At 45.5% G+C, this 25,035-nt stretch overlaps 1 protein-coding gene across 1 annotated transcript in view; it reads left to right on the top strand.

Moving 5' to 3' along the window:
* Positions 1–25,035, top strand: part of PLCD1 (phospholipase C delta 1) — an 89,638-nt gene that overhangs the window by 31,633 nt on the left and 32,970 nt on the right. Inside the window, exons 3-4 of the mRNA XM_044294154.1 lie at positions 5,641–5,869; positions 16,849–16,978. Of these exons, the coding sequence (XP_044150089.1) occupies positions 5,641–5,869; positions 16,849–16,978 (359 nt within the window). The remainder of the gene's footprint in view (positions 1–5,640; positions 5,870–16,848; positions 16,979–25,035) is intronic.

Genomic DNA, 25,035 nt, shown 5'->3' with positions numbered 1-25,035 from the left:
GATTTTGGAATTAATAAAGGGGCATATAGATTGTTTCCTGCCATCAGTGCATTTCTGTCACAAAACCAAGCATGACAGACACTGACTGAAAGCAGATAAAGGTCTGTGGAAGGATTTTTTCTGTTGTTGTTCTCAGGTGCTGTAGTTGGAAATCCTTCAGATGACAGATTTGTGCCGGTGTCTTTCAGTATGACAATCTCCACGGGCCAACCATGAACCACAAAAAGAAAACATCTCTCTGAAATGCCTAACGTACAGTATGGCCAGCTTTACGTTTCTGCAGGTCAGGTATGGTCCATGTATAGGATAAAGCTGGCCATACAGTGGCAGTCATAAGGACACCTTGATGTGACTTCTTCCCATTCTCAGAACCCTTCCTAAATTTTCTTTCTGATCTGAAAAGGTATCCATATACTGGTATATGGCCTGATTGGTGAGACTTCATCACCAGAACTCTTCAGTGCTTTCTCTTAGTTTTAGGAGGTATCACGTCTCTCGGCATATATGATATAAAAAGCTCATTTATGTGACCCATTGTCTGTTTATTCTTATATATTAAACATGAAGGAATATTACCGTCAGCAGATGTCCTCCCCAGCCCCATTAACGCTGTTTGCACGCTGGTGTCTTTTCATCATGCACAATGCCTGCAGGACAATTAGGAATGTGCTCTCTATATGTTATTATGTCATCTGCCGGTGAACCCGGCAGGAATAATGCTGCCTCATCCCATACATTTACACATCCCATCTGTTGTATTGTACTGTGTTTTAGTTAGGACTGGAATTGACCTTCTGGAGCTCAAGAGCTTTCTTTGTGATATAACTGGCTCCTAAGTTATCTGCATGGAAGTCAGGAGTTATCACTTAGAATTTTTTAATTTCCTCTACTTTACTTAGTGAATGTAAACTCTTGAACATCATTTCCCCCTGATGTATCTAGATCCAAAATATTGTGTTGATTAACTTCTTTAGATAACTAGTATCACTTAAAGGGGAATTCCCTTCTAGACATTTATGGCATATAAACAGAATATGCTGTGAATGTCCAGGGCCCCATCCTTGAGGTTGGAGTGGGTCAACGAAGTTGGACCCCTACCTATCTGACATTTTTGGCATATCCCTTTGGTTTCTGCATGTTCAAGGTTTTTTGTTCATCGGCCCAACATCAAAGATGACTGAAAGTTGTGTTTAGCTGCTGGCAGCAACAGCGCTGCGGCTCCCTATGTTGGGATTGTGTGGTAAGTGAAAATCTATACTGGCTGCATCATAAGTAATAACATACCCCTGCCGTGCTTTCTGACAGTGCTCGAATTACATTAACTCTATAAACTTTTGATTTTGGATACTAAGAATTTGCTTTGCAGTATATAATATTTTAGATAAATCCACCATGGTAGATGCCCTGTGAATAGAGTAGAACTAATAGCCTGAATAAAGGTCCAGTATTAGGGTTAAAGAGATATTCCCATCACAGACAATAGGGGCATATCGCTATAATAGGGGCATATAGCTAGCACCTACAACCAGAACTGATCGGGGAGAGCTGTGGCTGGTGGACCTCGGATTTCCCAGGGTCCGTCCACCACCAAGCTCTGCTCCCATAGAATTTAAGGGAAGCGCACCGCACTGCTCCCATTCATTTCTATGGGGCAGACGGAAATAACCGAGCCAGCGGCCCCATAGAAATGAATGGAGCGTGCCCTTCATTCCCAGAGGTGACACATGTGATAAAAAACTGAAGACTTACAAACAACTTCTCCTATCAACCATCAGTGAGAAACGCATTGCATCCTGGTTACATCCGGATGCAATGTGTTTTTCCCTGAAGCCCCATTGGCTTCTATGGAGCTGGGCTGCATGAAAAATGCGGAATATAGAACATGCTGCGATTTCTCACGGAACGCAGAACTGATGTGTTGAAAGAACAACGCTCATGTACACAGACCCATTGAAATGAGTGGGTCAGGGTTCATTGCAGGTGCTATGCGTTCACTTCACGCCTTGCACCTGAGCGGAAAACTCGCTTGTGTGAGATAACGTTAAAGGAACTTGTAGAGCACTATTTCCTCATATATCAACAATTTTTATTTTATTTTTTTAATACTTACTTTTTAAAATATAGATATGGGCTTCCCCACCGCAGATGTCTCTTTCTCTTTTTTTTTTTTTTTTTTTTTTTTTTGGAACGACCCTAATAATAAAATGATTAGAGAGAGACAGCAGCCCCGCATAGTGCCAGCAGCCCCCCACAATGACATCAGGCCCCCAGTTCCAAACAACTTTCCCACAGTGCCCTCAGCCCCCCCAATGCCAGCAGCCCCCACAGTTCCAGCCACAAACACCCCCGCAGTGCCAGCAGCAAACAAAGTTCTAGACACAAACACCCCTGCAGTGCCATAAGCACCGCACAGTTCCAGCCACAAACACCCCCGCACTGCCAGAAGCACCGCACAGTTCCAGCCACAAACACCCCCGCACTGCCAGAAGCACCGCACAGTTCCAGCCACAAAAAACCCTGCAGTTCCAGAAGCACCGCACAGTTCCAGCCACAAACACCCCCGCAGTGCCAGAAGCACCGCACAGTTCCAGCCACAAACACCCCCGCAGTGCCAGAAGCACCGCACAGTTCCAGCCACAAACACCCCTGCAATGCCAGCAAACCGCACAGTTCCAGCCACAAACGCCCCCGCAGTGCCAGCAGCAACCACAGTTCCAGCCACAAACACGCCTGCAATGCCAGCAAACCGCACAGTTCTAGCCACAAACACCCCCGCAGTGCCAGCAGCAACCACAGTTCCAGCCACACACGCCCCCCCCCCCCCCCCCCAGTGCCAGAAGCCCCCCATAAAGGCAGCCCACACCACCAGTGCCAGCGGCTCCCACTGTTCCAGACACACACACCCCTTCCCAAGTGCCAGCAGCCCCACCACCCTAGAAATAGAGAGATAGATGGATAGATAGTAAAAAAAGAAAGATAGACAAACAGACAAAACTTCATACACTTACCAGTCTCACCAAGTCGATGATCCAAAATGGCCGACGATGAGGGGGAGGGACAGGAAGTTACTGGGCATGCGCAGAAACATGAACGGATCCGTGTCAAAGCGGAGCCAGGACAGACGGATCCGTCCCCATTGACTTCCATTGTAACTATGAACGGATCCGCACGCCTCCGCGCGGCCAGGCAGACACCAAAACGCTACAAGCTGCGTTCGGGTGTCCGCCTGCTGAGCGGAACGGAGGCCAAACGCTGCCAGACTGATGCATTCTGAGCGGATCCTTATCCATTCAGAATGCATTGGGGCAGTACGGATCCGTTCGGGGCCGCTTGTGAGAGCCTTTGAACGGAACTCACAAGCGGAGCCCCGAACGCAAGTGTGAAAGTAGCCTTTTTAACCTTTTTTTTTTCCTCCTGTGGAGGATGCTTTTGTAAGCTCACAGGTAGGAACCTGATCCTGTCATCCTCTAGCGGCTGTAACGTTACACGTATATATAGTTTTTAGTTATAGATAACACTGCATACCAGCATATATTTGCAAAGCAAATATGAGTTTCAATGAGCAGATTTCAATGAGAATTGCATAAATCATTGTTGTACATTCCTGGTAATAGAGAAGTGGCCGGGTGTGTCCTCAGTCTCCTGGAGAAATCAAAGGGATCCGCTTCCATGTCTGCTGTGACTTTCTCCTTTTATGACTGGACTTTGTATTTCACTGATATCAATACTTGTGTTTTCGCCCCTCTTGTTTGGCTAGCAGATGCATTCGGCATGCCGGCTGAGGGCCAGATTCAACACGCACTGAGCTTTCTGCTTGATGTGCCTTTATAATCCGGATGACCCGTAGGACATTGTGGCTCCTGATCTGTTGTTTTCCCCATGAAACATCTGTATTTACAGTGGCACTTCCACCCTCTCCACCTCCTACTTTAGCTTTGGGAAACATTTTCTATGTGCAACTGCATAACTGCTCTTACCCTCACACTTACATAGGGGTAATTAACGTGTCCCTGTAATTAACGTTTGATAAGTGATAGAGATATAAGGGTTCTGATCAGTGGAGGTCTGGAGCGCTAGAAGGAGGAGAGAGAAGCGCTCACACAGAACACTCTCTTTCCTCGCTGCTGGAGATGGACTCCAGACAGGATCATAGACTTTCTACTGAGCTCGGCTCCTGCAGCGAGGAGAGACGGTGCTCTACGTGAGTGGTGGGGGAAGCAGCAATCAGCCCCCGCTGATCAAAACCTTTGATATTTGGCTGTGACATATTAAAAGTACAGGAACACTTTAAGGTAGGTATGAAAAATGTACCCTTTTGGGTCCATACTGTGGTGCTTTTACCTGTGCAGAACTTATTTTTTAGCACTGATCCCATTCCCCCTCAGTGGGGGGCAACAACGAGCACCTTATTTGTCCAATAGTCCAGAAAATGCACCAGCTTGGTTTTACTGAGATCCAGCAGATTAATAGAAACGTACTTTACCCACAGTCAATATTAACATGATGTAGGTGTATTGCTCAAGCTGCCTACTCGCATTACATAACTGGTGACCACAAATTGTTGAATGTTATCTCCGCTGGTTCACTGTTGACCTGCATTTTGGTTTGGCAAAAAGTACATGTCCTATCTATGTAAATCATTCCTGTACCCGTTCATTTACTTTATTGTGCCACTGACAAATTAATGGGGTTGGCCACTTTCTGGTTACTGTTGACCAGTGTGTTTGTAAGATGATTATATGGCATTTACTTATATAGCCTTTGTTGAAATTCTGCACCATTTTCTATATTTCATAAGGCATGCCCCTTCATTACAAGTCTTTTGAGCTGTCGACAAAGAGGTTCTGTCCATAAAATGGCTGCTGATGGAGGGTCATGTGACCGGGCAAATCACCTCCATGTAATGTCTCCTCCATGCTAATACACTGCACCTGCCACCTGCATTTGTTCTGTTGGGAGTTTAGTGCATTTGAATGGAGGTGATTTGCCCGGTCACATGACCCTCCATCAGCGGCCATTTTATGGACAGGACCTTTGTGTGGACAGCACAAAAGACTTTGTAAACAAGTGGGCGTACCTTATGAAATATAGAAAATAGTGCAGAATTTCAGCAAGGGCAATATTAGTAACTGCCATATAATCATCTCACAAACACATTGGTAAACAATAACCAGAAAGCGGCCAACCCCTTTAACATTTTTATGCCTGCGTATAGATCCGATCAGCAAACTGAGTATTTGCTAGTTTGACAGCTGATCGGGTGGAAGTCTACACGTGGCAATGATCTAGAAAATGAATGTTTCTAGAAGTCTAGTCTTTATGACATATCAAGAGTTTTATGAAAACCCAGTAACCCTTTAAGAACAGTTTAGGTGGTCACATAGATCTGACTGATATAAGAATTGAGCTGTGGGCGGTATTCCAGTTTGTTGGGACCTAATCCTTCCCTTTCTCCGGTAAATGAAGGATCATGCAACATTAGCACATATCTTCAGAGGCGCTATATACCGTAACTATTCTTTATAATGAATAACTCTTCTATATTGTTTTTGCTGTCAGCATCCTTATGTTGTGGTTTGCCATAACCAGCTCTTTTTTATGATGTAGGAATTAATCTAATTTTTCTATTTTCTCGGTCAGTCAGCATTGATGACGTTGAAGATGTGCGTCTTGGCCATGAGACTGAAGGGATGAAGAGGTTTGCCAGTCATGTCCCAAGCGAGCGGTGTTTCTCCATTATCTTTAAGGGCCAACGGAAGAACCTAGACTTAATCGCTAACACTAATGAAGAAGCTGCTCGCTGGACTGGAGGATTAAATAAAATCATTAAGAACTCTCGGGCCATGAGCCAAAAGCAGAAGCTACAACAGTATCCTTGACACATTATCCGTGGCGTTCTCCTAATATATAATGATTGAGCAACTCCGTCCATATTGAATCTTATATTTGTAAGGCCTTATGCACATGGCCATGTTCATGAGGCCTTGGATGTAGATATATGACAACCAGTAAGTTTTATTATTGGTAAACTCTTAGAGCAGTGAGTAGTTCTGAAAAGATATTGGTCATAATTACTATTTCATTTACACTAGCAATCATGGCAAAAATCCTTCCTTTCCCTTGTTGAGAGTTATGTAGGGCAGAATGAATCACTAACGCTGGGTTCAGACCTGAGCGTACTTGAACGTACGCTCTGTATGCGCGATTGTACGGGCGTTTGCAATCGCGCATACAGAGACAAGCGAACGCCCATTGTCGCGCGTTGCCGCTGAAGTCTATGTACGGGAACGCGCGACAAGACGCCCCAAAGAAGCTCCTGTACTTCTTGAGGTGTTTTACAATGCGATCGTACGCGCTGTAAAACGCTCAGGTGAGAACCATTCCCATAGGGAATCATTGGTTCTTGCCTGTTGAGCGTTTTACAGCGCGTAGGAATGCGCTGTAAAACGCTCAGGTCTGAACCCAGCCTAATTGTTACATGTCTAAGGCTACTTTCACACTGGCGTTTTGGATTTCCGTTTGTGAGATCCGTTCAGGACTCTCACAAGCGGTCCAAAACTGATCAGTTTGCATTCTAATGCATTCTGAATGGAAAAGGATCCGCTCAGGATGCATCAGTTTGCCTCCGTTCAGTCTCCATTCCGCTTTAGAGACAGACACCAAAACACTGCTTGCAGCATTTTGGTGTCCGTCTGATAAAACTGAGCCAAACGGATCCGTCCTGGCACACAATGTAAGTCACTGGTGACGGATCCGTTTTCACTCACACAATATGGCACAGTAGAAAACTGATCCGTCCTCCATTGACTTTCAGTGGTGTTCAAGATGGATCCGTCTTGGCTATGTTAAAGATAATACAAACGGATCCGTTCTGAACGGATGCAGACGGTTGTATTATCTGAACGGATCCATCCATGACAGATCCACACAAAACGCAAGTGTGAAAGTGGCCTTAAAGGTCATATTGTTAACGACGATTGATAAATCGTCGTCAGCTTGTGAGGGGGCTTACATTTTGCTTTAGTGTTGCTTTTGAAAAATGTAATGTAAAAAACACATAATTTTTACCATGACTGTATTTTATACAGATTAAACTTGTTAAATCAATGCACATAGGCAATCGAAACCGCATAGGCAAATATCATTAATATGTTTCAATTGTTAAACAAAAAAAAAGCATTTGTGGTAAGAAAAGCCCCCCCCCCCCAAAAAAAAATAAAAAATAAAAAATATAAATGCAGCATGTCTAAGGATAAGGCTGCACATTGGGGGTCATCGTTAATAACCCCCTGTGCTGGCGGTGGATATGCTGAAGTTATGTATTATATAAATCGACTTTATATAACTTCGGCGCTTCCGCCGCCGGTCTAAATGTTGAGCTTTGCTGGCTCGAATTTAGAACATTTTCTACGCCTAAAACAGGTGTAGAAAATGATAAATGAGATGGGCCTGCCGGACTTCCCCCTTCCCCGCCCACATCATACACCCTTTTTTAGACCTGCCGTGATCGGGGAAAGGTAATAACACTTGCGCCACAATCTGTGACACAGATATATGTCAGAATACTGCCATATATCACTTATTAGATGACCCCCATAGACTACTAAAAGCTAGATTGCACTAAGTTACATGCAACCTAATAGGTCAGATATACTGGCGTTACAAATATCATTCTTTAGCCTCATGTTTTTTTTTTGCGGTCCGCAAAAACCGGTTCCGTGTCAGTTTTTTCTTCCGTGGGTCTTCCTTGATTTTTGGAGGATCCACGGACATGAAGGAAAAAGTCGTTTTGGGGTCCGCCTGGCCGTGCGGAGCCAAACGGATCTGTCCTGACTTACAATGCAAGTCAATGGGGACAGATCCGTTTGACGTTGACACAAAATGGTGCAATTGCAAACGGATCCGTCCCCCGTTGACTTTCAATGTAAAGCCAGGAGTCCCTATTAATCTACCATAGGATCGGAGTTTTCTCCAATCCGATGGTATATTTTTCTATGTTAGAATATTCCATCGGATTTGAGTTAGATAGTCAAAACTCAGATCCGACAGTATATTCTAACACAGAGGCGTTCCCATAGTGATGGGGACCCTTCAAGTTAGAATATACTAAGAACTGTGTACATGACTGCCCCCTGCTGCCTGGCAGCATCCGATCTCTTACAGGGGGCTGAGATCCGCACAATTAACCCCTCAGGTGCCACACCTGAGGGGTTAATTGTGCGTATCATAGCCCCCTGTAAGAGATCAGGCAGACCCCCCTCCCTCCCCTGTATTTAACTCATTGGTGGCCAGTGCGGCCCCCCTCCCTCCCCTGTATTTAACTCATTGGTGGCCAGTGCGGCCCCCCTCCCTCCCCTGTATTTAACTCATTGGTGGCCAGTGCGGCCCCCCCTCCCTCTCCTGTATTTAACTCATTGGTGGCCAGTGCGGCCCCCCTCCCCTGTATTTAACTCATTGGTGGCCAGTGCGGCCTCGCCCCCCCCCCCCCCCCCCCTCCCCATCATTGGTGGTAGCGGAGAGTTCCGATCGGAGTCCCAGTTTAATTGCTGGGTTTCCGATAGGACAGGTCATATTTTTTGGACGGACAGGAAACACGGACGCGGTTGAACAACGGTGCATTTTCAGAGTTTTCAACTGACCCATTGAAAGTCAATGGGTCAGCAGAAAATCACGGAAAACGGCACAACGGAGACGGATGCACACAACGGTCGTGTGCATGAGGCCTTTGTATGACATCTGAACCACAGGTCTCTATATAAATTTGGAGCATCAGATGACAGTCTAAGTCTATGGCAGGTATGAGCGAACATAGATTTAATGTATAATTCACGCCATTTTTCAGAGTGATTTACATAAAATCTGACAGGTGGGGTGAGGTCACAGCCTGCCTGCTAAGCCCCACCCCATAGGAAAAAGTTGCAAATCATTGATTGTGTGCGCCATTATTGACTCCCTTTTTATGCCACAGAAGTGGAGTACAAAGCTTACTAAATGTGCCCCATTGCATTCCCTTTTGACAATAGCTGTAGCTTGATAATTAAAATTGGAAAACTTTTGCTACAAGTAGTCTGGGGGGAATTTATCATTTGCGGTTGTTTTGTTGTCCGTTTTTGCTTTGTGAGGGTGCGGCAAATTTATGAAATGGCGCACAGTAATAATGTACTGTATTTGGTGTAAGTGCTGTACGCCTGGGTCTGTAAAAGTACACCACAGGTTTGCCTAACCTGGAAATGCTACTTTTTAAAAAGTTGCACTTCATAAATGAGACATAAGTGTTCTAATCCTGACCTACTTTTCACTCCACTTCTGAAAATGGGGAGACTCAACAAATTTCGCAAAAATAAGCACCAAATGTCGCACGCAGCCATCATATGCTACATTTTTATGCCTCAAAACTGGCGCAGCAGATTTGATAAATGTCCCTTTCTATGTTTAGACTCCGCCTAAAGGGACAATACCACATAATTCACTTGACCATTGGCATTGTCCTGTGAAACAGGCAGGTAGGCGTGTGACTGATGTCCTAATTCCTCTGCTAACCCCCTTCATACACTAGGATGTCTGTCGTCAGACATTTTAGGTTCAGCCTTCTTGCAGTGTCTCACATCCCTACTACCTACCATTGTAATTCACTGGTGATTCTTGAATAGGGCGGGCTTCCAGATAGCAGCCGTGAGGTGGTAGTGTGCCACTCAGCCAAGATCCTGTGGCAAAAATGCAGTCGATTTGTGTGAATTGCGGCAGTTTCTCGGCAAATTCGGGTGAGTCGCCAAAGAACTGCGTCCTTTACTTACTACTGAGAAACCGTGTACTGCCACCCCATGACCACTACATGGAATCCCAGCCTAAAAGCTGCTTGGAGCGTTTTGGTGTCCGTCAGACGAAACTGAGCTAAACGGATCCGTCCTGGCACACAATGTAAGGGTCCATTCACATGTCCGTTTTTTTGCGGAACAGATCAGGACCAGTTCTGGACCCATTCATTTTCAATGGGTCCTGGAAAAAATCGGACAACACAATGTGTGCTGTCTGTTTCCGTTGTTCCGTTCCGCATGTCCGATTAAATATAAAACTTGTCCTATTCTTTTCCGCAAAAATCGGATCCTGGTACAATACAAAGTCAATGGTTCCGCAAAAAACGCAAGACATTCGTATGTCATTACGTATGTCATCCGTTTATGCGGAATCCGTTCCTGGAAATTAAATCCTGCCCACAGAAATCACTTATTCACTTTTTTTTTTCAAATTTTTTTCAAAGAAATCCAAACAACTTTATTTGCTTTGTGAAATTTATACATGTTTCAGTTTTTTGCGGATCCGCAAAAAACGGATGACATACGGAAACATTTTCAGGAACAACGGATCCGCAAAAAACGGACCGAAATTCGGGATATAGAAAAATACTGAAGTGTGAATGTAGCCTAAGTCAATGGGGACTGATCCTTTTTCTAATACACAATCTGGCACAATAGAAAACGGATCTGTCCTCCATTGACTTTCAATGGTGTTTAAGATGGATCCTGTCTTGGCTATGTTAAAGATAATACAAACGGATCCGTCTGTGCAGATCCATGACAGATCCGCACCAAACTGCGAGTGTGAAAGTAGCCTCAACTATTCAGCCCCTGGCATGCAATGAAAATCCCTTGTGTCACTTTAATGTACTTCTCATCCAGAATACACCAATATCACATTTTATGCATTCACCCGTTTCACCTCCAGTGTTATCAGTGACCGTATTATGGACGCCTGCCCTTCAGAAATGCAGATTTATACTTCAGAGTTTGCTTTTTGTGGAATAATGACAACATCCTGTAATTATTTCTAACTCTGACATTAGGCTCTATATCTGTCTGTGTATAAATGTGCTTATATATTTTGTGGTGTATTATAAAAACTACTATCAACCATGTTTTATAGTACACGTATGCTTGTAATTAAAGGGGCCCGCTAACACAGGGCGTAGGTCTTAGGATAAAAATATGTACGAAACCCGCCTCCTACTGCTGGGATCTTGTAATTACTGGTTGGTATATTGGCCATGAGCAGATTGTATTTTACCAACCTTTGGCACCCTTCTGTAGTATTAAAACTGTGAAGTAAGTCAGTACAAGTAGCATTAACATCGCAGAGTTTTCTCTTGTCGTCTTGCCTACATAGGAGTCTGGTTAGTGTGGTCCTGTTGTTGATTGTGCTATCTACTAAGTTGAGGTATTTTTAAAATGGTTTTCTGAGATTTTGATACTGATTGGTGGGGGTCTGACACCTGGGACCCCGCTGATTAGCTGTTTGAGAAGACACTGGCACTCCTGTGAGCGCTGTGGCCTTCTCTCAGTGCCATACATAATATAGCGGCTGTGCTTGGTATCGTGCTCATCCCCATTCACTTCAATGGGGCTGAGCATGATACCAAGCACAACCGCTATACAATGTACAATGCTGTGTTTGGTGAGGGGAGAGAAGGCTGCAGCGTCAGGGTGAGAGCCGGTGCCTTCTTAAACAGCTAATTGGCAGTCGTCCCGGGTGTCAGACCCCCACCAATCAGATACTGATGACTTGTCCAGAGGATAGGTTATCAGTTAAAATACCTCGGAAAACCTCTTTAAGGGCTCTTTCACACTTGCGTTGTCCGGATCCGTCTTGTACTCCATTTGCCCGGAATACACGCCGGATCCGGAAAAACGTGTAAGAACGCATAATTTTTTCTTTCCGGATGCCTCTTTCCGGCTTTTTTGGTAAGATACTGATCCGGAAATCCTGAAGCCAACATCAACGCTTTTTTTTCCGGATCAGTCGTCCGGATCCGTCGTCCGTATCCATCGAAACAGCGGATCCGTCGTGTACTGATGAGTGCATCCGGTATGTAAATTATTTCTTATCAGAAAATTTCTAGTTTGTTTTACAACTAATAAAATATGCAAGGGACAAACACACACACAATACTAACCTCCAGGAGCTTCTTTCACGCCCTGTTTTCTCCCGTGCGGGCTGTTTAGTGGAAGTTTTCGCGCCAGCCAAGCCTGTCCTACTTCCTGGCTCAGGCGCAACTTCCGGATCAGTCGTTGCGTTGTAACAACTGAAGATGTTAGGACGGATCCGGAATAATACATTTCAATAGGCTATTATTCCGGATCTGTCGATGCGGCAAGTGTTCAGGATTATTGACCGGAGCAAAAGGCGCAGCATGCTGCAGTGTTTTCTCCGGCCAAAAAACTTTCCGGTCCTGAACTGAAGACATCCTGATGCATCCTGAACGGATTTCTCTCCATTCAGAATGCATTAGGAGAAAACTGATCAGGATTCTTCCAGCATAGAGCACCGACGACGGAACTCTATGCCGGAATAAAAGAACACAAGTGTGAAAGAGCCCTAAAACTCGTTCCTGATAAATAGCTTCTCTAAATGAGCAGCCGATCAGCCGATGAACGCAAGTAAAGTAAACGCTTGTTCATCAGCTGATGGGCACTTTTCATCAGGATAAAAGATGCCTAATCATCGGCAGCACATCTCCCTGCTGATAATGAATAGAACCAAATGAGAGAGGAATGACTGCAGTAACAATCGTTTATCCCATATTCGGTATGCATCGGCCTGTGTAATCGGGCTGGTGCAAACGAGCACCGATGGATTTGTTATCTTCCATCAGTGCTCAGTAATACCACCCTTAGGCCTCATGCACACGACCGTTGTGCGCATCCGTGGCGGTGTGCCGTTTTCCGTTTTTTTTCGCGGACCCATTGACTTTCAATGGGTCCGTGGAAAAATCGGAAAATGCACCGTTTTGCAGCCGAGACCGTGATCCGTGTTTCCTGTCCTATTTTTTTTGACGGACAACGGTTCACGGACCCATTCAAGTCAATGGGTCAGTGAAAGAACACGGATGCACACAAGATTGGCATCCGTGTCCGTGATCCGTGGCCGTAGGTTACTTTCATACAGGTCTGTGCTATAGGCAATGCGCCGCACAGACCTTTCACTTACCAGTAGGAGGAGCTCCCGGCCGGTCACAGACATCGCAGCTCGCAGGTAAGTATGAAGCTTGCTTCTACAAATTGCTAAGCAACCATGGCAACCGGGACTGCAGTAGCGTCTCGGTTGCCATGGTTCCCGATCGGAGCCCCAGCGATAACACTGGGACTCCGATCGGTACTCTCCACTGCCACCAATGATAGGGGGGGGCGAATTTAATTAGAAGGGGGAGGGAGGGGAGAGGGCCCACTGGCCACCAACGAGTTATCTACAGCGGAGGGAGGGGGGGCCCACTGGACACCAATGAGTTAACTACAGGGGAGGGAGGGGGGGGGGCCCACTGGACACCAATGAGTTAACTACAGGGGAGGGAGGGGGGGCCCACTGGACACCAATGAGTTAACTACAGGGGAGGGAGGGGGGCCCACTGGACACCAATGAGTTAACTACAGGGGAGGGAGGGGGGGCCCACTGGACACCAATGAGTTAACTACAGGGGAGGGAGGGGGGACGGCCGCACTGGCCACCAATGAGTTAACTACAGGGGAGGGAGGGGGGGGGGGCGGCAGCCCTGGCCACCAATGAGTTAAAAACAGGGGGGGGGGGGGGGGGGGTCTGTACACAATCATGTACACAGTTTTTCAGTATATTCTAACCTGAAGCGTCCCCATCACCATGGGAACGCCTCTGTGTTAGAATATACTGTCGGATCTGAGTTTCACGATGTAGCTCATATCCAACAGTATATTCTAACATAGAGGCGTTCCCATGGTAATGGGGACGCTTCAAGTTAAAATATACCATCGGATTGGAGAAAACTCCAATCCGATGGTATAAAAGAACTCCAGACTTTACATTGAAAGTCAATGGGGACGGATCCGTTTGAAATGGCACCATATTGTGTCAACGTCAAACGGATCCGTCCTCCATGACTTGCATTGTAATTCAGGACGGATCCGTTTGGCTCCGCACGGCCAGGCGGACACCAAAACGACTTTTTTTTCATGTCCGTGGATCCTCCAAAAATCAAGGAAGACCCACGGACGAAAAAACGGTCACGGATCACGGACCTACGGACCCCGTTTTTGCGGACAGTGAAAAAAAACTGTTGTGTGCATGAGGCCTTAAGCTGGTTTTGACTCATGAACTACAGATATGTATTATATATTGAAGCTTATAGAAAATCACATTTTTATGTTAAAGGCAATGAACATCTTTTGGAGCATTTTTTTATTATTGCATTGTATTGTGGGCTTAAAAAAATATTTTTTCCATTGGTCTTTATTAAAAATGCCCAGCCATTTTTCCAGTGTAAGGATCCATTCACACGTCCGTGGTGTATTGCGGATCTGCAATACACCCGGCCGGCACCCCCCATTGAACTGCCTATTCTTGTCTGCAATTGCGAACAAGAATAGGACATGTTCTATTTTTTTGCGGAGCCGAATCCTGGAAGTTCGGGGCCGCTCTCTGGAAAAACGGATGCGGAGAGCACATAGTGTGCTTTCCGCATCCCGTTCTGCCCCATAGAGAATTAATGGGTCCGCACCCGTTCCCGATATTGCGGAACGGATGCGGACCCATTTGCGGACGTGTGAATGGACCCTAACTGTCGGCTTTTGTGTGTTTGTAGAGTAGCAGGCTTTCTGTTTCAACGTGTGTAGCCCTCGTCTCTGGAGTCCTGACGAACCATAAACTTATTTAGGCCATATTCTTATCACTTTGATAGAAATTGAGCTATAATGAGTGTTTATGAGCTAGAGTTCAGAAATAAGGGATACACATGAGCTGTCAAATCAGTTCTCAGTTCCCTGATGGGGCTCCTCAACCAGCTGAACATGCACCCATGCCGATCAGCTGGTCGAGGAGATGGCCACGCTCCATGCGAGCGCACCCTTCCCTTCCCTGCTTGCCGTAGATATTGCAGTGGTGAGCAGGTGTAATGACAAGCCGTCCCATTCACTTCTGTGGGACGGCTCCCTCCTATTCACGTGTATAATAGCGAGCCGTCCCATAGAAGCTTCTTGTAATGACACCTGCTCACCACTGCAATGTCGACCATGAGCAGGCAAACAATGAAGGGAAGGCTGCTCTGGCACGGAGCGCGGCCTTCTCTTCAACCACCTGATTGGCAGGGGTGCCGGGGGTTGGACGCCTGCTGATCTGATATTGATGACCTATCCTGAGGATAGTGAGAATAGTAGATGTAGAGCAGCACCCGCGGACCATCAAACAACCACAGAGGAACGCCTCAGCCAAACCACGGCCGCAGATCCTCAGCAGCCCACCGAATAGTACAAACAGGTAACGGCAGCATCTCCAGCGACTTCTTTATTGGGCAGACTTCACAGAAAGTGTGCCATAAAAATAAACAGCAACGTTTTGGCTACTACATGACCTTTGTCAAGCTATGTAGTAGCCGAAACGTTGCTGTTTATTTTTATGGCACACTTTCTGTGAAGTCTGTCCAATAAAAAAGTCGCTGGAGATGCTGCCATTACCTGTTTGTTTGTACTATCCTGAGGATAGGTCATCAATATTAAAATCCCCGAAAGCCCCTTTAAGAACTATACTGAGAAAATGACAGATCATTTAAATAAAGACCAATAAAAAAAAAAGTAGTAGAGTAGAATGCTATAATAAAAAGTCCCTAAATGTCCATAGCCTTTAAACATATTTTTAAAGGATTTTTAGTTGTTTTCACACTTGCCATTAAGCGTCATAGTGCACTGACCATTCATGTTCTGTAGAGACCACTTTTTTGTGCCTTTTATCATCACAGGTAAGATTATTAAGGCAGATAATGCCTTCTTTACATGTAAATATCACAGGATCCACTATTCACAGTAGATGACGGTCACAACTCATCTCCTCCCCTTCCCTGCACAATGACCTATGAACAGGTCACAGAACATGCCTAGAAAATTATCCCATAGAAGTCAATGAGCATCTCCAGGCTACAGCTACCTATAGGCCATGAGGCAGCTGTAAAGAATATCTCCAAATGCTGTTAACTGGTCAGGTAAGGCTACTTTCACACTGCCGTTTCAGAGTCCGCCTGTGAGATCCGTTTCAAGGCTCTCACAAGCGGCCCAAAACGGATCAGTTCAGCCCCAATGCATTCTGAATGGATAAGGATCCGTTTAGAATGCATCAGTTTGCCTCCGTTCAGCCTCCATTACGCTCTAGAGGTAGAGCGTTTTGATGTTCGTCTGACGAAACGGAGCCAAACGGATCCGTCCTGACTTACAATGTAAGTCAATGGGGACGGATCCATTTTTACTGACACAATATGGTGCAATTGTAAAGTCCCATTGACTTTCAATGTAAGTCAAAACGGATCCATCTGCATTATCATGAGAAAAAAAAAAAAAAAGACATTGTTCATGGTAATGCAAACGGATACAAGCGTTTGCATTATAGGTGCGGATCCGTCTGTACAGATACTAGACGGATCCGCACCTAAACGCAGGTGTGAAAGTAGACTTAGATTGCTGCCCCCATAGAACAGAAAAAAAATCTGCAATCAGAAAATAAATGGATTAGTAAAAATAGTGTGTCAGTACCGTATCTATTTTTTAATTATTAATAAAAAAAAATACTGGTGATAAATTCCCATTGAAGGGAATATCTTCCTTTTTAACGCCATGTCATTTTAGGTCACACATTTTGTGGTGATTTTTATAATATGTCTCTGGGTTTGGACAATATAGAAGTTGTTGATAGAAAGTGATCTGTACGATTCTAACCTTGATGTGTGCCCCCATGTCTTGTTCTGACAGTACAGGAGAGTTTTGTACATCTTCATTCCTGGTCATTTTAAGGAAATGCAATAGGCTAGATCTTAGTACCATAAAAATCCTTAATATTTGTTAATAGCTGGATCCACACATGTCTACGGAAAGCTGATAAAAACAAGGACAACAAAATGAGCTTTAAAGAGCTTAAGAGATTCCTGCAAGAAGTGAATGTTGAAACTGATGATAACTATGCAAAACAGATATTCCAGGTAAGATCTCTAAAAGTGACCATACGACGTTGATAACTACTGTATTCCTTCTTATCCCCCATACACATGCACAGTCTGCTTCACCAACTGTACCTGATGATTGCTGATCTCCCTAGGAAACAAAAGGATTTGGCATGTTGAAGTCCAACATGCCGATGCAATGTTTCACTTGACGTCTGTCTCTAAGCAGGTTGTTGGATGGTTTTCTTGTATTAGGACGCATTCACACGTACGTGGTTTGGTTCCGCATCCAAGCCTCATTTTTTTGCAGCTTGGATGCGGACCCATTTACGTCAATGGGACCGCAAAAGATCCAGACAGCACTCCTGGCTGTCTGCATCAATGGCTCTGTTCCGTGGCCCCGCAAAAATTACAGATCATGTCCTATTCTTGTCTGTTTTGCGGACAAGAAGAGGCATTTCTATAATGGGCCGCCTGTTCTGTTCCACAAATTGCGGAAGGCACACGGGTGGAATCTGTGTTTTGCGGATCCGCAATTTGCGGACTGCAAAACACTGCATGTTAATTTGCACAAGCCCGTAGGCTACTTTCACACAGGCGTTTTGGATTTCCGTTTGCGAGATCATTTCAGGGCTCTCACAAGCGGTCCAAAACGGACTAGTTTGCATTCTAATGCATTCTGAATGGAAAAGGATCCACTCAGAATGCATCAGTTCAGTCTACATTCCGCTTTGGAGACGGACACCAAAACGCTGCTTGCTGATGAAACTGAGCCAAACGGATCCGTCTTGGCACACAATGTAAGGATTTTTAACATCTTTTATGCTAGGTTCCCATCTAATTAGAAAGTTCTTTTAGGATTCTCCTTTTGTCTATTTCATCAAGTTTTCCTGAAAAAATATTTTCCGGGAGATAAAATGACTATACCATGTTAGAAACACCTCTATTGGTGTTTTTTCATGTGACCTATCTGCAGGTTTGGACTGGCCATAGACTCTACAGGGAAATTTCTGACCGCCCAAGCACTCTTTACACCGCCGGCCAGGTACATAACAGTCTGATGCTCTCCGCATTAATAAATGCTAGGAACATCACTACTTAGGCTGGTGCCCTCGTGAATTCAAGTCCTCAGGACGGTGATAGTTTAATACTGCAGCAGGGGAGGCCATGTTTTGTGCTCCACTGTAGTATTTGGTTCTGCTGGGGAGGTATTTTTTACTGCACTACAGTATTGCTAGCCCCTCCTACTTCTGTTGTCCCTGCCTACTTGTATTACCCCACATTCTTTCAGTTTGGACCCACCTACATGGGGCTTCTTCTACTTTTTTTTTCCAGGACCACTTTAAGTTCCCAGTCCACCCCTGCTTATCTGGCATTGCCATTTTTTTAAATATTTTTTTACATTTTTTCTCTTAAAGGGACACTGACAGGGCCAATAAGCATATTGAGGTATATATATGGCAGTACAGGTCTTATAATGGGTATTACAATCATCTAAGTATCCCCCCTGTCCACATTATACATACAGTAAACTTAAGTTTTATAACCTGCTCCAACGGTCTTCAATCTGCCCAAGGGGCGGCGTTTCACCTCTCTTGCGCCCAGCCAGCCTCCCCCAACTGCCGCTTTGAAGCGCCGCCCAGCTCATGAATATTCAGTTTGCTGGGCGGCTTCTGCGGTCCCCGCTCTGAAGCGCTGCACTTAACAGTGCCCGGCGCATGCGCAGGATCTTGTGAAGTCCGGTACAGTAAGCGCCGCCCAGCTCATCAATATTCACTTCGCTGGGCGGCGCTTACTGTCCCCGACTTCACAAGATCCGGCGCATGCGCAGGGCACTGTTCAGCGCAGCGCTTCAGAGCGGGGACCGCAGAAGCCGCCCAGCAAACTGAATATTCAAGCTGGGCGGCTTGGCAGTTGGGGAGGCTGGCTGGGCGCAAGAGAGGTGAAACGCCGCCCCTTGGGCAGATTGAAGACCGTTGGCAGGTTATAAAACTTAGTTTTCTGTATGTATAATGTGGACAGGGGGGATACTTAGATGATTGTAATACCCATTATAAGACCTGTACTGCCATATATACCTCAATATGCTTATTGGCCCTGTCAGTGTCCCTTTACAGAGAAAAAAATGTAAAAAAATATTTAAAAAATGGCAATGCCAGATAAGCAGGGGTGGACTGGGAACTTAAAGTGGTCCTGGAAAAAAAAGTAGAAGAAGCCCCATGTAGGTGGGTCCAAACTGAAAGAATGTGGGGTAATACAAGTAGGCAGGGACAACAGAAGTAGGAGGGCTAGCAATACTGTAGTGCAGTAAAAATACCTCCCAGCAGAACCAAATACTACAGGAGCACAAAACATGGCCTCCCCTGCTGCAGTATTCAACTATCACCGTCCTGAGGACTTGAATTCAGAGGGCACCAGCCTAAGTAGTGATGTTCCTAGCATTATTAATGCGGAGAGCATCAGACTGTTATGTACCTGGCCGGCGGGTAAAGAGTGCTGGGGGTCGGAAATTTCCCTGTAGAGTCTATGGCCAGTCCAAACCTGCAGATAGGTCACATGAAAAAACACCAATAGAGGTGTTTCTAACATGGTATAGTCATTTTATCTCCCGGAAAATATTTTTTCAGGAAAACTTGATGAATAGACAAAAGGAGAATCCTAAAAGAACTTCTAATTAGATGGGAACCTAGCATAAAAGATGTAAAATCCTTACATTGTGTGCCAAGACGGATCCGTTTGGCTCAGTTTTCATCAGCAAGCAGCGTTTTGGTGTCCGTCTCCAAAGCGGAATGTAGACTGAACTGATGCATTCTGAGTGGATCCTTTTCCATTCAGAATGCATTAGAATGCAAACTAGTCCGTTTGGACCGCTTGGAGAGCCTGAAATGATCTCGCAAACGGAAATCCAAAACGCCTGTGTGAAAGTAGCCTACGGGCTTGTGCAAATTAACATGCAGTGTTTTGCAGTCCGCAAATTGCGGATCCGCAAAACACAGATTCCGCCCGTGTGCCTTCCGCAATTTGTGGAACAGAACAGGCGGCCCATTATAGAAAGCCTCTTCTTGTCCGCAAAACAGACAAGAATAGGACATGATCTGTAATTTTTGCGGGCCACGGAACAGAGCCATTGATGCAGACAGCCAGGAGTGCTGTCTGGATCTTTTGCGGTCCCATTGACGTAAATGGGTCCGCATCCAAGCTGCAAAAAAATTAGGCTTGGATGCGGAACCAAACCACGTACGTGTGAATGCGTCCTAATACAAGAAAACCATCCAACAACCTGCTTAGAGACAGACGTCAAGTGAAACATTGCATCGGCATGTTGGACTTCAACATGCCAAATCCTTTTGTTTCCTAGGGAGATCAGCAATCATCAGGTACAGTTGGTGAAGCAGACTGTGCATGTGTATGGGGGATAAGAAGGAATACAGTAGTTATCAACGTCGTATGGTCACTTTTAGAGATCTTACCTGGAATATTGTTTTGCATAGTTATCATCAGTTTCAACATTCACTTCTTGCAGGAATCTCTTAAGCTCTTTAAAGCTCATTTTGTTGTCCTTGTTTTTATCAGCTTTCCGTAGACATGTGTGGATCCAGCTATTAACAAATATTAAGGATTTTTATGGTACTAAGATCTAGCCTATTGCATTTCCTTAAATGACCAGGAATGAAGATGTACAAAACTCTCCTGTACTGTCGAACAAGACATGGGGGCACACATCAAGGTTAGAATCGTACAGATCACTTTTATCAAAACTTCTATATTGTCCAAACCCAGAGACATATATAAAAATCACCACAAAATGTTGACCTAAAATGACATGGCGTTAAAGGAAGATATTCCCTTCAATGGGAATTTATCACCAGTATTTTTTTTATTAATAATTAAAAAATAGATACGGTACTGACACATTTTTACTAATCCATTTATTTTTGATTGCAGATTTTTTTTCTGTTCTATGGGGGCAGCAATCTAAGTCTACTTTCACCTGCGTTTAGGTGCGGATCCGTCTAGTATCTGTACAGACGGATCCGCACCTATAATGCAAACGCTTGTATCGTTTGCATTACCATGAACAATGTCTTTTTTTTTTTTTTTTTCTCATGATAATGCAGATGGATCCGTTTGGACTTACATTGAAAGTCAATGGGACTTTACACTTGCACCATATTGTGTCAGTAAAAATGGATCCGTCCCCATTGACCTTACATTGTAAGTCAGGACGGATCCGTTTGGCTCCGTTTCGTCAGACGAACATCAAAACGCTCTACCTCTAGAGCGTAATGGAGGCTGAACGGAGGCAAACTGATGCATTCTAAAGGATCCTTATCCATTCGAATTGCATTGGGGCTGAACTGATCCGTTTTGGGCCGCTGTGAGAGCCTTGAAACGGATCTCACAGGCGGACTCTGAAACGGCAGTGTGAAAGTAGCCTTACCTGACCAGTTAACAGCATTTGGAGATATTCTTTACAGCTGCCTCATGGCCTATAGGTAGCTGTAGCCTGGAGATGCTCATTGACTTCTATGGGATAATTTTCTAGGCATGTTCTGTGACCTGTTCATAGGTCATTGTGCAGGGAAGGGGAGGAGATGAGTTGTGACCGTCATCTACTGTGAATAGTGGATCCTGTGATATTTACATGTAAAGAAGGCATTATCTGCCTTAATAATCTTACCTGTGATAAAAGGCACAAAAAAGTGGTCTCTACAGAACATGAATGGTCAGTGCACTATGACGCTTAATGGCAAGTGTGAAAACAACTAAAAAATCCTTTAAAAATATGTTTAAAGGCTATGGACATTTAGGGACTTTTTTATTATAGCATTCTACTCTACTACTTTTTTTTTATTGGTCTTTATTTAAATGATCTGTCATTTTCTCAGTATAGTTCTTAAAGGGGCTTTCGGGGATTTTAATATTGATGACCTATCCTCAGGATAGTACAAAAAACAGGTAATGGCAGCATCTCCAGCGACTTTTTATTGGACAGACTTCACAGAAAGTGTGCCATAAAATAAACAGCAACGTTCGGCTACTACATAGCTTGACAAAGGTCATGTAGTAGCCAAAACGTTGCTGTTTATTTTTATGGCACACTTTCTGTGAAGTCTGCCCAATAAAGAAGTCGCTGGAGATGCTGCCGTTACCTGTTTGTACTATTCGGTGGGCTGCTGAGGATCTGCGGCCGTGGTTTGGCTGAGGCGTTCCTCTGTGGTTGTTTGATGGTCCGCGGGTGCTGCTCTACATCTACTATTCTCACTATCCTCAGGATAGGTCATCAATATCAGATCAGCAGGCGTCCAACCCCCGGCACCCCTGCCAATCAGGTGGTTGAAGAGAAGGCCGCGCTCCGTGCCAGAGCAGCCTTCCCTTCATTGTTTGCCTGCTCATGGTCGACATTGCAGTGGTGAGCAGGTGTCATTACAAGAAGCTTCTATGGGACGGCTCGCTATTATACACGTGAATAGGAGGGAGCCGTCCCACAGAAGTGAATGGGACGGCTTGTCATTACACCTGCTCACCACTGCAATATCTACGGCAAGCAGGGAAGGGAAGGGTGCGCTCGCATGGAGCGTGGCCATCTCCTCGACCAGCTGATCGGCATGGGTGCATGTTCAGCTGGTTGAGGAGCCCCATCAGGGAACTGAGAACTGATTTGACAGCTCATGTGTATCCCTTATTTCTGAACTCTAGCTCATAAACACTCATTATAGCTCAATTCTATCAAAGTGATAAGAATATGGCCTAAATAAGTTTATGGTTCGTCAGGACTCCAGAGACGAGGGCTACACACGTTGAAACAGAAAGCCTGCTACTCTACAAACACACAAAAGCCGACAGTTAGGGTCCATTCACACGTCCGCAAATGGGTCCGCATCCGTTCCGCAATATCGGGAAGGGTGCGGACCCATTAATTCTCTATGGGGCAGAACGGGATGCGGAAAGCACACTATGTGCTCTCCGCATCCGTTTTTCCAGAGAGCGGCCCCGAACTTCCAGGATTCGGCTCCGCAAAAAAAATAGAACATTCCTATTCTTGTTCGCAATTGCAGACAAGAATAGGCAGTTCATGGGGGGTGCCGGCCTGGGTGTATTGCAGATCCGCAATACACCACGGACGTGTGAATGGATCCTTCACTGGAAAAATGGCTGGGCATTTTTAATAAAGACCAATGGAAAAAAATATTTTTTTAAGCCCACAATACAATGCAATAATAAAAAAATGCTCCAAAGATGTTCATTGCCTTTAACATAAAAATGTGATTTTCTATAAGCTTCAATATATAATACATATCTGTAGTTCATGAGTCAAAACCAGCTTAAGGCCTCATGCACACAACAGTTTTTTTTTCACTGTCCGCAAAAACGGGGTCCGTAGGTCCGTGATCCGTGACCGTTTTTTCGTCCGTGGGTCTTCCTTGATTTTTGGAGGATCCACGGACATGAAAAAAAAGGTCCGTTTTGGTGTCCGCCTGGCCGTGCGGAGCCAAACGGATCCGTCCTGAATTACAATGCAAGTCATGGAGGACGGATCCGTTTGACGTTGACACAATATGGTGCCATTTCAAACGGATCCGTCCCCATTGACTTTCAATGTAAAGTCTGGAGTTCTTTTATACCATCGGATTGGAGTTTTCTCCAATCCGATGGTATATTTTAACTTGAAGCGTCCCCCATTACCATGGGAACGCCTCTATGTTAGAATATACTGTTGGATATGAGCTACATCGTGAAACTCAGATCCGACAGTATATTCTAACACAGAGGCGTTCCCATGGTGATGGGGACGCTTCAGGTTAGAATATACTGAAAAACTGTGTACATGATTGTGTACAGACCCCCCCCCCCCCCCCTGTTTTTAACTCATTGGTGGCCAGGGCTGCCGCCCCCCCTCCCTCCCCTGTAGTTAACTCATTGGTGGCCAGTGCGGCCGTCCCCCTCCCTCCCCTGTAGTTAACTCATTGGTGTCCAGTGGGCCCCCCCTCCCTCCCCTGTAGTTAACTCATTGGTGTCCAGTGGGCCCCCCTCCCTCCCCTGTAGTTAACTCATTGGTGTCCAGTGGGCCCCCCTCCCTCCCCTGTAGTTAACTCATTGGTGTCCAGTGGGCCCCCCCCCTCCCCCCTGTTTAACTCATTGGTGTCCAGTGGGCCCCCCCTCCCTCCGCTGTAGATAACTCGTTGGTGGCCAGTGGGCCCTCTCCCTCCCTCCCCCTTCTAATTAAATTCGCCCCCCCCTATCATTGGTGGCAGTGGAGAGTACCGATCGGAGTCCCAGTGTTATCGCTGGGGCTCCGATCGGGAACCATGGCAACCGAGACGCTACTGCAGTCCCGGTTGCCATGGTTGCTTAGCAATTTGTAGAAGCAAGCTTCATACTTACCTGCGAGCTGCGATGTCTGTGACCGGCCGGGAGCTCCTCCTACTGGTAAGTGAAAGGTCTGTGCGGCGCATGCCTATAGCACAGACCGTATGAAAGTAACCTACGGCCACGGATCACGGACACGGATGCCAATCTTGTGTGCATCCGTGTTCTTTCACTGACCCATTGATTTGAATGGGTCCGTGAACGTTGTCCGTCAAAAAAAATAGGACAGGAAACACGGATCACGGTCTCGGCTGCAAAACGGTGCATTTTCCGATTTTTCCACGGACCCATTGAAAGTCAATGGGTCCGCGAAAAAAAACGGAAAACGGCACACCGCCACGGATGCGCACAACGGTCGTGTGCATGAGGCCTATGGGTGGTATTACTGAGCACTGATGGAAGATAACAATCCATCGGTGCTCGTTTGCACCAGCCCGATTACACAGGCCGATGCATACCGAATATGGGATAAACGATTGTTACTGCAGTCATTCCTCTCTCATTTGGTTCTATTCATATCAGCAGGAGATGTGCTGCCGATGATTAGGCATCTTTTATCCTGATGAAAAGTGCCCATCAGTGATGAACAAGCGTTACTTTACTTGCGTTCATCGGCTGATCGGCTGCTCATTTAGAGAAGCTATTTATCAGGAACGAGTTTTAGGGCTCTTTCACACCTGCGTGTTTTCTTCCGGCATAGAGTTCCGTCGTCGGTGCTCTATGCT

The sequence above is a fragment of the Bufo gargarizans genome, chromosome 5, assembly GCF_014858855.1.
Source record: "Bufo gargarizans isolate SCDJY-AF-19 chromosome 5, ASM1485885v1, whole genome shotgun sequence".
Lineage (NCBI taxonomy): Eukaryota > Metazoa > Chordata > Amphibia > Anura > Bufonidae > Bufo > Bufo gargarizans.
This window is presented reverse-complemented; position numbering and strand designations above follow the sequence as displayed.